Genomic DNA, 13425 nt, shown 5'->3' on the forward strand with positions numbered 1-13425 from the left:
CTCCCTTCCATACCTGGCCCAAGCAATGGCGATCGGTTCAGCTGCGAGCTGGCCTGGTGCGGTGGTGGCGTCCCGCCCCTGTGGGTGGTGGCAGTGGCGCTGCTCTGGGTCACCGGGTTGTTCCTGTCCCACATGTTGACAGCTTTGTTGTTGTAGCTGCTTGGGTCCCCCCAAGCTGAGGTACCGTCATCAATTTCCATTTTGCGTCGGATGGATGGAGGCGAGGGCTCCTCCCAGCCGGTGGCCTCCCCACTGTCCTTCTGCTTCACTGGCACGGGCCCCCCAAGCCACCCTGCCCCTGTCTGCTTCACAGAAGCAGCTCCCCCCCAGCTGCTCAGGCTGTTGTCCTGTGGCTTGGTAGCCCAGTTCTGTTGGGGGGCAGGTTTGAGAGATTCCCCCCAGTTTGTACCTGGATTCACCTTTGCATTTGTGCCCCAGCCACCGGCTCCAGACCTTGAGCTATCACCCCACCCAGGCCCTGCCCTGCTGCTCTCAGCATCCCATCCAGGCGCGTTCTTCTTCCCTTCCGCCAGGTGGCCCAGCACAGACGCCGAGTCGGCCCAGTCTCCTGCCCCTGCGCTCCAGCTGGGGTTCGCTCTTTGTCCGTCTCCCCAGTTCTGGGATCTGGGTTTTGCAGGTTCCCCCCAGGTGGGGGATCTGTCCTCCTGACCAGCGGCCCCACTCCAAGTGTGGCCACTCTTGGTGGCAGCAGCAGAGCTCGCAGTGTCCCCCCAGGCGCCTGGGCCACGGGCCGCTTTGCCATGGTTGTCGCCCCAGCCTGCATTTGCTGGCACAGCAGCAGGGGGTGAGCTGACCCACCCCGATACTGTAGAGGTATTTGTACTTTTCACGCTGGACCCATCGCTCCTGCCCCCTGAGTTGGAGGGTGGAGAGGCTGCGCAGCCCCAGGCCTCCGTCCCATCGTCCCTTTTCCTTTCGGCCCTCGGGGACTCTTCCAAGTCCCAGGCGGTGTTCTGCCTGACAGGAGTCTGGCCCCAGCCAGTGTTGCACAGCACTCTGGGGTCCAGGTCGCTCCTTGGCAGCGGGATGTGCCCCTGGTCCAGGAGCCCTTTGTCTCGCCTCCGGCTTTCTGCTCCTTCCCTCCCGGCGCCTCCTTCATTGTGACTGCTGGAACCGTCACTACTGCCTTCACTTGCTGTGGTTCCAGAAGGTGCAGCTTTGGCCCAAGAGGTCACGTGTTCACTGCCAGGCTGCATGGCAGGAGTCTGGCTGGCCACACCAGGACTCTCCCACCCTGTGGGTCCTTTCCCATTGATGTCACTGCTGGAATGCTGGTTTGGGGTCTTTCCCCATTCCCCACCTGCACCGTTAGAGGTGTTCCGACTGGGGTGGCCCCAAGCCCCTGCATGCATGTTGCCATTGCCCCTTCCCCAGGCCAGTACTCCAGGACCAGCGGGAGGGCCTGAGCCCCAGGCACTCCCCCCACCTGCTTCCTTGTGCATAGCACTGCTGGATCCGTTCTGCTTAGCACTGAGTGCTGAGTTCACAGTGTCTCCACTCCCCTGACCGAACCCGGAATTGCTACTTCCTGTGGCGGGGTTTCCTGGGGACAATCCCCACACAGAACTGTTCATTCCTTCACCTCCACTGACTTGAGAAAGTGATGATCCGTTAGCACCAGGCAGGCCTTGCAGGTGGGGCGGGATGATGGCCCCCATGCCCACAGCCATGCCCCAGTTGGGCAGTCCGTTGGTCTGCACTGCATTGCCAGTGTTTGGTGAGGAGTTCGTGGGGTTAGTGTTGTTTGGTCCGTCAGTGTGAAGGTTCTGAGGTTGTGTGCTCAAGGACACATTCTGGGATGTGGACGGCTGTGGTTGTGTGCTCTCCTGCGACAGCACGCTGCCCCAAGCACCTGAGGTGCCCGGTGGGTGCCCGTTCGGGTTGCCCATGTTCTGACCTATGGCACTGACTGGACTGCAAACACTGGCGGGGCTACCTGTCACCACAGCTCCCTCATGTCCGAGCACAGGCCAGGCAGCGGGGTTGGCATTAGGGTTAAGGTTGAGACTGATGCTAGCAGTGGAGCTGGAAGCACTCCAGCAATTCTGACTTCTCCCATCTCCAATCATGTTGTCCATCTTCCCATCCCCAGCGGCGACAGAGCAGTGAGGGAGGCCAGAGCCAGAGCCTGTGGCTATGCCCCATCCTCTGGTCGCGCCGCCACTGCCACCGGCGCCCCCTGTGCCGAGGGCACTTGGGTTGGCAGGGCTTTGGACGGCCGTGCCATGGGTGCCAGTGCTGCCGCTGGCCTTCTTGCTGTGTGCAGGGAAGCTGCCCGGAGCGCTGGCTGCAGCCATGCTGCTGCCTTCCGAGCTGCAGCTGCAGGCAGAGTCAGTGTCTGCGGGGCATTCTGAGGGTGCCTGGGGCTCGGGCCCCGGGCCGGAAGGCCACGCCTCCTTGTCCAACCTATCCAGGCTCACTTGATCCCAGCCGCGGCTGGCTTCACTCTTGGGAGTAGGCGGCTCTCCCCACTGGGGGTTATCATAACGCTCTGCCAATCCACTGAGATCTACAAGAGACAAAACAAAACCCAACATTAGATGTGTCAATGCGCCACCTGCCAACTGGTCTTTTAGGAAGCTCCTCAGCTCACACTTTCATTTTGGAATGGTAAACATTAAAAAAAAAAATTTAAAGGAAAAAGTTACTTGTCTTCGTAACAGCTTCTGGTTTGAAAGTTGATGTTTTCGAAATTGTACTAATTCTTACCACTGTGCCTTCCTCCCAGCTCCCTGGAAGAGAGCCATGTGGCCTCCTGGCATGTGGAAGGCATCAGTCAAGCAGCTATACTGGCTGGACACCTCCTACCATGCAGCTTGGCCCGGGCTAGAACCAAGGTGCCCAGGGAGCCTGGGCTCGCTGCGGGCTCTCCCCTCCACACTCTGAGCACAGCACTGCCAAGGGCAGCACCAGACTCCTTCTGCAGCGAGGCTCTGGCTGGCACCGCAGAGCCACCCGTGCAGCAGGACAGGGTCTGGCTGCTGCTTCACGTGCTGCAAGGCTGGGACGGACAGCACCGCTGACCTCTGTTGCATTGCTCCTCCCTGCAGATGGCTTCTGCTTTCCCAGCCCTCTGCTGGCCTCGCCGTGGCTCGCGAAGGACGCGGTCGCCTCTGCTTAGAGCTGGGAAGCCCTGTACACCTGTCTTCCTCTGCTCCTGGCAGCCTTCCACTCAGGACCCCTTCAATGAGTCTACACTCCCCTGTGTGCACCTGATCTTGTCCCACTCTAATTATCTGGCTACTTTTAACACAACAATCAAACTTACATTCCAATAAATGTTTCAGTAGACTTCAAAATACATCTGTTACACTCAAAACCAATGTAAAAGTATAATAACAAAAATAATACTCTTAGTGGAGTTCCTTTAAGATATATGGATAAATGATAATATATTTTCTTTTACAATCCTTTTATCACTACGTTCTCTTCAAGTTTATTTCACCAAGAAAATTTTATTCATGGGTAATGAAAATTCTCCTTTAGGGGCTGTTACTGTGGTGTAGTCGGATAAGCTGCTGCCAGCGGCATCTGCATCCCACACGGTGCAGGCTCCAAGTCCTGGCTGTTGCACTCCGATCCAGCTCCTTGCTAATGGCCTGGAAAAGCCGAGAATGTTCAGGTGCTTGGACTCCTGTTCCCAAGTGCAGACCCAAGAGCAGCTCCTGGCTCCTGGTGCTGGGCCTCCCAGCTCCAGCCAGGACAGCCACTGGGGAGTGAACCAGTGGTTGGAAGACTGCTCTGTCTCTCCCTCTTTCTGTAACTCTGCCTTTCAAGCAAAAAAAAAAAAAACACATCTTAAAGAAAAAACACTAAAGAAAAAACAAACATCCCTTAAAGTGAAATGAAGCTAAGATGGAGTTTTCTTTTTCTCTGCCTTTCAAATATAATTTAAAAACTAAAAAACAAAAACAAAAGCAAATTTTTGGATGACTGGTAAAAATTGCTCCCTGCTCTAGCCTTGTGATTCGGGGTTCTGTTCTGACGCCTTGACTTTCTCACAGCTCTGATGCCTTCTCCTTGCCTCAGACACCTTCCTAAGAACCAGCTCTTCCTGCCTTGGGCTCCCACAGCATGCCTGTCCACGTTCCACCCGTGGTGGCATGCCCGCGCCTGCAGGTCCCTGCGCGTGCGCCCAGGAGCCACACACGGTCGGCAGGGCCTAACTGTGGGATCCCAGAGACCGTGCGGTGGACCAGCCCAGGCCCTGTGTTGCAGGAGCTCCCCATGCTGAGGTGGGGACAAAAAGGACACAGCTGGCCTCAGCTCTTCCCTTGGGCTGGTGTTCCTTGTTTTGTTTTTAATGTGTTCCATCAATTTTTTCTTTCTAAGTCTTGTTTTCATTTTTTAAAAGATTCGTTTTATTGCTCTGGAAGGCAAAGTGGTAGAAGAGGAGGAGGAGGAGGAGGAGGAGGAGGAGGAGGAGGAGGAGGAGGTCCACCTTCTCGCTCACCCCCGATATGGTTGTGACTGAGCTGACTGGGGCCAAGAACCCTAGCCAAGCCTCCCAAGTGGTCCGAGTACTCGCGCCCCACCCCCGCTGCTTCCCCAGATAACGTTAGCAGGGAGCTAGACGGGAAGTGGAGCAGCTGGGATAAGAACTGGCACCTCTGTGGGCTACGCCAGTGCTGTAGGCACAGGCTTAGCTTATTCACCAAGTGCTGGCCCCCTTGAATGGCTTTCAAAACCAAGTGTGTTGATTGTATTCTCCATTCACAAATCCTAGTCTAAAAAACTGAAGTATGTAAAAAAAAAATAGTGACATGACTAACTTCTAGGAGCAGTGTGGGAGTGACATTCTCCCCTGTACACTGGGGCAAGCCTGAGCCACCAGTAGTGCCAGCTTCCCGGGAAGTGGCAGGTGATGGCTCAGGTCCTCGCTCCCTGCTACCCCCGTGGGAGACCCGTACGAAATTCAGGGCTTCTGGCTTTGGCCTGGACCAGCTTCAGTGTTTGGGGAGTGAACAAGCAGATGGGTGATCTCTGTTTCTTTCTTTCTTCCTTTCCAACAAAATGAAAATAATTAAAAGACTAGGGTATAGGTTGTGGTATAGGCTAATGGGTTTGGTGCCAGCCTTCCACCTGGGTGCCAGCTTGAGTCCCAGCAACTCCATCTGTGATCCAGCTCCTGCCAATGGACCTGGGAAGACAGAGCAGGACAGCCCAGGGCTTGGCCCTGCCACCCATGTGGGAGACCCAGAAGCAGCTTTTGGTGCCTGGCTTTGGCCTGGCCCAATGTTGGCTGCTATGGCCACTGAGGAAGTAACGCAGCAGATGGAAGCTCTGACGGAAGCACGCGCTCTCTAACTTTGCCTGTGAAACAAAAATAAATACATCCTTTAAAAACAAAACAAAACTCCCCCAAAAATGAAAATCCTGAAAAGGGACAGCTCTGAGTTCTCTGGTCCTGTCCAGGACTGGCAAACCCGTCATCCGACAGGCAGCACGCCAGCCGACGCCGAGGGCACCATCTCCTCGTGGCCTGGCAGAGCCATGGCGCCCTGGACCAGAGCCTCGTCACGCCACTCTGCACACAGCAGCCGGGCCACTCGGAAGGCCCCGCGACGGGCCGAGGGTTCTATCGGATGAGGCCAACACGCTTAGAGAGAAAGCTAGTGCCCTCTCTCCACACTACTGCTCCGTCAGCAAAAAACTTTCTCCTAGAAAAGTCTCATCGTGGAAAGGAGAAGCAACATTCCTGTGCGGCAGTAAATCCCCCTCTTCTGTTGAACTGGTTACACATCCTATAAATAGATGTCTCTGAAACAATCTACTTAGGTGGTTATATTACAAAGGATTCTAAAATAGTGTGGTTGAAGGAGAAAAGCATTCTTCGTTTTCAATTGCAAAACATAACACTATAAAGACAGAATGTTTCCCAGCGAAGTCTTCAACAAGGAGCTTCCCAGAGCTTTAATTAGGTATCAGATTAAACAGATAGAGAAATGGGGACGAAATTCACCCAGCAGTCTCCTAGGCGCCTAGCTGGCACACGCAGGCAGTGTCTTGGCTGAAACGCACAAGAATCAAGTCCATGTTATGAAACATAGGCCACACTTCTCCTGACAGCCAATGCTCTGCCGCCCGCGGCCGGCCGCCCACTGCCTGGACTTCCTGGCTGCTTGTGTTTGAGGGCAGGACACACCTCACACCTGTTTCTGGCTTCAAAGTGCCAATGCCTGCCTGCTGCATTGACTTGGTGTGGAACCCATGACTCCTGTGGGCCTGCTGGCACCCAGAGCCCTGCTCACTGCTGCCAATGTGACGTACTGCTGGGCAAGCAGAGCCGATCCAGGGCCTCCAGGAACCAGTCATCACAAGGACAGCCACAAGATGAGACCACTTCCTCAGGTTAAGAACCCAGGAAAACGGGCCCGGCGGTGAGGCCTAGCGGCTAAGGTCCTCGCCTTGATCGCCCCGGGATCCCATATGGGCACCGGTTCTAATCCCGGCAGCTCTACTTCCCATCCAGCTCCCTGCCTGTGGCCTGGGAAAGCAGGAGAGGACAGCCCAAAGCTTTGGGACCCTGCACCCGCGTGGGAGACCCGGAAGAGGTTCCAGTTTCCGGCTTCGGATCGGCGCGCACCGGCCCGTTGCGGCTCACTTGGGGAGTGAATCATCGGACGGAAGATCTTCCTCTCTGTCTCTCCTCCTCTGTGTATATCTGGCTGTAATAAAATGAATAAATCTTTAAAAAAAAAAAAAAAGAACCCAGGAAAACAAAAGGAAATGGGGTGGGGGCAGCAGGTGGGCCCAAGTTTGGAATGGGAGGTGGCTCTGGGTGACGCTACCAGAGCGCGGCTGGCCCTGACTGCCTACTGGCCGCTCCTTGGCAAGCTGCTCTCCGCCAAGACGCCATTTTATTCCAGCTGAGCTGCGGCCAGGAGCCCAGGCTCCCACGCTGGCTGGAGCTGGCTGGAGCTGGCTGGAGCTGGCTGGAGCTGGCTGGAGCTGGCTGGAGCTGGCTGGCACGTCCTTTCACAGCCGCTGCTGGGTCTGTTCTCCCAGGGGCTGCGCTGAATACCTGCAGAAGGTGCCACCCTGCATGCACAGCTGCCCCTGTGACTGTGTCCCCGCAGCCAGGCTCGCCCTGCGCCTGCTCCAATGTGTCCGCTGGGTCTTAGAGAGCCGCTTCCGATAGAGCTGCCAGGACGCTGCAGTGGCCAGCCTGTGCCCGGGCCCCCTGTGGGAGGACTGGGCGATACCCTACCAGTCCAGGAAGTGTCTGATTAATCCCCTCCACCAGGGTGGAGGCGCCTGCGGAGGGCTAGCAAAGCTTTGATGATGTAATTGCAGCCAACACTAAACCTATCTTCCCTCTCCCTGCAGTCTCTCCCTTGTCACATTCTCCTTGGCATTTTAAAGCCAGTTGACAACAGGGCAGCCTACCTCCACGCCCCTCCAGCCTGCCTCCAGACCCCTCCAGCCTGCCTCCAGACCCCTCCAGCCTGCCTCCAGACCCCTCCAGCCTGCCTCCACGCCCCTCCAGCCTGCCTCCACGCCCCTCCAGCCTGCCTCCAGACCCCTCCAGCCTGCCTCCACGCCCCTCCAGCCTGCCTCCACGCCCCTCCAGCCTGCCTCCAGACCCCTCCAGCCTGCCTCCAGACCCCTCCAGCCTGCCTCCAGACCCCTCCAGCCTGCCTCCAGACCCCTCCAGCCTGCCTCCAGACCCCTCCAGCCTGCCTCCAGACCCCTCCAGGCTGCCTCCAGACCCCTCCAGGCTGCCTCCAGACCCCTCCAGCCTGCCTCCACACCAACTGTTGCATTTCAGACCCACTTTTCTCTTCCTAAACAACTCCCAAACATTGGCGGCATGTCAACACTAGCTGGAATATTCTAAATGAGCCACACATGTAAACTGGCCAAGTATCCAACTTTGTAATTACTTCCCTGCCTCTTTGTAGAGAGGATCTAAGCAACAGACACTCTCCCTCAGGAGCGCACGAAGCAGCCACCAAAACAATACCCTGTCCCTGGAAAGATACATGCACTCAAGATTTCTGAGCCTGAATTATTGTGCAGATTTGAAAAAAAAAAAAAAGTCTGAAAAGAAAATAACAAAATCAAGTGAATCAGTGTCTGACGGCACTAAGCAACCCAGGCCCACTGCCCACCGAGCGGTCCAGGAGCTCCCCTCCGCCCAGCAGCTATGCCCACAGCGACTCCCTCAGCATTCCTGCAGGGCCTGCTTGCCATTCACAGTCCTTAGGGATTCCAAGACCAGGGCTAGGAGGCCCTTCCCCACTGGCTGGGAAAGGGAGCCAAGTCCTCCACCAGGCTGCCCCGTGTCCCCGGCCCACGCTCCTCTCCACCCCTCTGCAGCTGGACGGCCCCTCGCCCTGCAGGGATGTTTTTGCGTCTGCTGTTGGCACACTCACTTAAGAGTGTGTATTTTCTGGAAGCCATGTTACATTCAAGACAGTCACACACCCGGAGTGCAGACACACACTAGTAATGAGAGTATCAGCTGGATGCCAGAAAACTTCATCATTTTTGATTGGCAGCCCATTACAAAAAGGTGTCATTTTTGCCTTAAATTTGACTGAGTTTTACTTCATCAGTGCATTATTAGACCTTGAAAACATGCAGGATTTCCTTTTGCAGTGATGTGCTAGCAGTCTTGGTTATCTCAGAAAATGGTGACTTCAGCAGCGCTGCCAACCAAGGAAGGCCCTTCACGGAGCCGCAACTAACATGACGGGAACCCCAGAGTGAGCGCCCGCTGAGGTGACGCGGGAGCCCTGCAGCGAGCCCCCACGAGGCACGGCTGAGGCTGAAGGATGGAAGCGGAGCCAACATCGCCATAGACACCCCCTCCTCGGAAGCGCCACGGGATGCAGACATCGGAGGAGGAAAGCGGAGCACGCCTGTGAGTGTTCCCGAGAGGTCAGTGCTGTGGCGCAGCACATGAAGCTCCCGCCTGCAGTGCTGGCACCCCATGTGATGCAAGTTTGAATCCTGGCTGCTCCTCTTCCCATCCACCTGCTGCTAATGTGCCTGGGAAGGCAGCAGAGAATGTCCACGTCCTTGGGCTTGCACCTGAAAGCTCCTGTAGTCCCACAGCACCCGGGAAAACTAGACCATTGATTTGAAAGTCAAAGTGGTAGAAAGAGAGCGTGTTATCTGCTGGGTCACTCCCTAAATGCACCCAACAGCCAGGCTGGATCAGGCCAAAGCTGGCAGACAGGAACTCTGCCTGCAAGGCCAGCGGGCCTCTTACACAAGCAGCAAAGCCCCAAGGACTCAGGCCGCCATCTGCTGCATTCCAGGCACATCAGCAGGGAGGTAACTAGAGCCAAGCAGGGGCAGCTGTGATGGCTCAAATGGCTAATCCTCCACCTGCAGGCGCCATGTGGACACTGGTTCATGTTCCAGCTATTCGACTTCCCATCCAGTTCCCTGCCTGTGGCCTGGGAAAGCAGTCGAGGGACCTTGGGACCTTGTACCAGAGAGGGAGACCCAGAAGAAGCTCCTGGCTCCTGGTTTCAGATTAGCTCAGCATCAGCCATTGTAGTTATCTAGAAATCTGCACATGGAAGATATTTCTCTCCTTCCTTCTGTGTTTCCAATTTAAAAAAAAGAAAGAGCAAATTAGATAACATTGGAATTTCATTATGGGGTGTAGGCTTCCCAAGCAGCAGCTTAACCAGGTATGTCACTATGCTGACCCCTCACCCCAAATCCTCTAATGCCAATTACCAAAAGGTCCTGAAGCACCTTTGTATGTCCAACAGCCATGCTGGCTTCAGGCTTTCAGGAGTGATTTTGGCAGGGCTAGTGTGTGACTCACCGGGCGGGCCTGGCTCACCAGCTGCACAGGCCTGCTGCCCGGCCCTCTGGGGGGCTGCCATCTGCAGTGGCCCTGGGGTCCAGGGCCGAGGATGTGCGGCAGCGTCTGAACTCACAGGCTGGAAGCACCTGACCAGCAGCTCCAGGGCTGTTATGCCAGGGGGCATTCAGAATCACTAAAACTGCAAAGTTTGGGGAAGTGGTACATGATTGTGGTTTCCTTGGTCCCTTTCCTGCCCACAGACCGCTCTCAGGATGCCCATGTCCCCACCCCTCCTGCCTACTGGACCACCTGGCATTCTGGACACTGACTCTGGTGGTGCACATTGTAAATGTTTCCTCTCGGGTGGGTTTTTGTTAAGATCTTGTACAAACCTTTAAGTTCTCACCCTCCGAGATGGGATGGTCCTTCTCTTCACGGGCCGTGTCCTCCCCGCTGTCCTGGGCCCTGGCATGCCACCTGCGGGAGAGCCCAGGCCCACATGCATTCCCGCCCAGGGAGCACACTGCTGAACTATCAGAGAACTGCAGCTGCATTTGACAGCTTGTCACTCTTTAAAACAAAGAAGGGAAACCTCTGCTCAGGCAGCCCACAAGTCCCACCACAGCTTGCTGGGGCAGCTCAGAAAGTGCATTTCCCTGGACGCCATGACCGTGGTGGGCTCTCCTGCTCATTACAGCTGCTGCGTAGCAACACTAACAGCCAGCTCCTCCAACCTCGCCTTCTGCCTTCTCCCATCTGCTCCCTCAGCCACTGAACCACGCAGGCCACAGCCCGTGGATGCTCTCACGTGCTCCACACAGCACAGCTCATCTGAACCTCTGAACGTGGCGCTCTATGCTGGTTTGTCACCTGCTGCGGCTCCTTGGCTGACTGGCCTTTCCGGCATGCCTTACTCCCCAACGGTGAGCACACCTCCCGCTCTGCTGTACCGTCAGACACCGGAAAACCCAGGCACTTGCATCACGGCACATTTCCAATCTAGGCAAGAAGTGAGACTCTTAGGAATTAGAAACAACAACAAAAGACTAGAGCCCCGCACAGTAGTCTAGTGGCTAAAGACCTCGCCTTTCACACGCTGGGATCCTATATGGGCGCTGGTTGGTGTCCTGGCTGCCCAACTGCCCTTCTGCTTCCTGAGGAGCGAATCAATTGACAGAAGATCTTTCTCTCTGTATATCTGACTTTCCAAAAAGAATAAATAAATAGGGCCCGGTGGCATGGCCTAGTAGAAAAAGTCCTCGCCTTGAATGCTCCGGGATCCCATGTGGGCGCCGGTTCTAATCCCAGCAGCTCCACTTCCCATCCAGCTTCCTGCTTGTGGCCTGGGAAAGCAGTCGATGACGGCCCAAAGCCTTGGGACCCTGCACCCGTGCGGGAGACCTGGAGGAGGTTCCAGGTTCCCGGCTTCAGATCGGCGCAGCACCAGCCATTGCAGTCACTTGGGGAGTGAATCATTGGACGGAAGATCTTCCTCTCTGTCTCTCCTCTCTGTATATCTGACTTTGTAATAAAAATAAATAAATCTTTAAAAAAATAAGAATAAATAAATCTTAAAACAACAACAAAAACCAAAAACAAAACAAAAAAAAAACAAAGGCAGGCAGGCTATCCAGCAGCCAGTGAGCAGTGCGTGGGGACAATGCAGTGGAGACACCTGGAGGTGCTTGCACAGGGGGTGTATGCGTGAAGGGCAATCACGGGCATGCAGGACCTGGAAGAGACATGGCACCGAGCGCAGCACACTCCAGAGGGGGCTTCAGGAGGCAGCAGGCTGTGCAGGGCCTCGCCATGCAGGCAGATGCACGGTGGCAGGAAGTGGCCCCGAGGGCAACAGGCTATGCGGAGACTGCTCCGGCCGCGAGGACAAAGATGTGAGAGCTGGCGCAAAATCAGACCCAGAATCCCTCACTGTACACTTACACAGAATGACTAACTTTCAGACATTCTGATTCAGCACTCGGAGACAGCCAGAGCTGTCAGGCGGCTGCATGAGCACAGTCAACGGAGAGCAGAGCCGGGCGGGGCGACCACCCCAGCAGAGCTGCACCAGCTGCTCTCAAAGGGCTCTAAGCTAGGAATGTTTTCTTAGGAAGGTTATATTTACAGAGACAAGTACCTTATTTTTAAAAAAAGGTTTATTTATTTATTTATTGCAAAGTCAGATACAGAGAGAGCAGGACAGAGAGGAAGATCTTCCATCCCATGATTTACTCTCCAAGTGGCCAGAGCTGTGCCGATCCAAAGCCAGGAGCCAGGAGCCTCCTCCAGGTCTCCCATGTGGGTACAAGGTACCAAGGCTTTGGGCCGTCCTCAACTGCTCTCCCAGGCTACAAGCAGGGAGCTGGAAGGAAGTGGAGCTGCTAGGATTAGAACCTGCGCCCGTATGGGATCTTAGCGCGTGCAAGGCGAGGACTTTAGCTGCTAGGCTACCGTTCTGGGATCAAGTATCTTATTAAAGAATATTACTTCCAACCCTAATGTGACTGCATCAACTCCTTGGCTGCTGTCCCTAGGTCAGAGAGGTGGCTCAGCCCATGGCCAGGGGCCGGCGAGAGCTTGAGGCAACACCATCAACCAGCGGCAGCTGGCACGAGGAGGCACACAGCAGCTCTACTTTTCAAAAATCATCACTTTAACACACCAAAGCCATTCAGGTCTGAGTATAAAATCTTTTTTAAGATTCTCCTGGGGCCTGGTGCAGTAGACTAGTGGCATAACTTCTTGCCTTGCACATGCTGGGATCCCATATGGGCACCGGTTTGACCCAGGGCTCTTGGCTCCTGGCTTCAGATCATGCCAGTTCCAACTGTTGAAGAGTAAACCAATAGAAAGACTGATCTATTTCTGTTTCTCTTTTGTAAAAAAAAAAAAAAAAAAAAGGATTTATTTGAACGGCAGAATGGCAGAGACAGAGAGATTAAGAGCTCTTCCATTTTCTGGCTACTGAACAGCTGCTACAGCCAGGGCTGTGGGAGCCAGGGCTGCGGCAGCAATTCAATCCAGGTCCCTACACAGGTGGCCGACTCGGACGGCCTTCCCAGGCGCACAGGCAGGGAGCTGGTCAGCAGGGCAGGACCTGACACAGGCGTGCTGTGCTAAGGGCGGTCTAACCTGTGACCCAGCACTGGGTCACCCTGAGTCTACCAGGCGCCCAGCAGATCAAAGTCAAGACAGTTGGAAGACACACAGCCAGGGAGTGTCTTCTCACCCCAACCCCTGAAACTTCCTCCCTGAATGACAGAGCTAAATGTCATAGCCTTTAGCAAATATGGTCTCCATTCCAAATTTAGTACGTTACTAAATTACTTAAAACAGAAGGACTTCACAAAACAACAGAGTAATAAATGTCTACTCTCCCCCCAGTTCCCTCAAACAGTGGCAGGCAAAGTCCCAGAAGTATCCAGCATGACGCCATGGGGCTGGAACGGCAGCTGGTGGCGCAGAGCCCTCTGTGTCGTGGGCACTGGCTCTGCCAGGGGAGCAGAGGCCAAGCTGCCCCTCCATGTGGGGCTAGGGAAACAGAACACAGCTGCAGCCTCCCCAGCGCCCGGAGAGTGCTCCCAGCAGCCCCGGCTGAGCCTGTTACTCCTGGCAAAACCAGCGTCAGCACG

General features: G+C 55.3%; 1 protein-coding gene across 1 annotated transcript in view; it reads right to left on the reverse strand.

Moving 5' to 3' along the window:
- The window catches only part of TNRC6C (trinucleotide repeat containing adaptor 6C), a 97200-nt gene that overhangs the window by 36192 nt on the left and 47583 nt on the right, over positions 1 to 13425 (reverse strand). Inside the window, exon 5 of the mRNA XM_058676424.1 lies at positions 14 to 2530. Coding sequence (XP_058532407.1) covers positions 14 to 2530 — 2517 coding nt within the window. The remainder of the gene's footprint in view (positions 1 to 13; positions 2531 to 13425) is intronic.

This window comes from Ochotona princeps, chromosome 17 (assembly GCF_030435755.1).
Source record: "Ochotona princeps isolate mOchPri1 chromosome 17, mOchPri1.hap1, whole genome shotgun sequence".
NCBI classification, from domain to species: Eukaryota; Metazoa; Chordata; class Mammalia; order Lagomorpha; family Ochotonidae; genus Ochotona; species Ochotona princeps.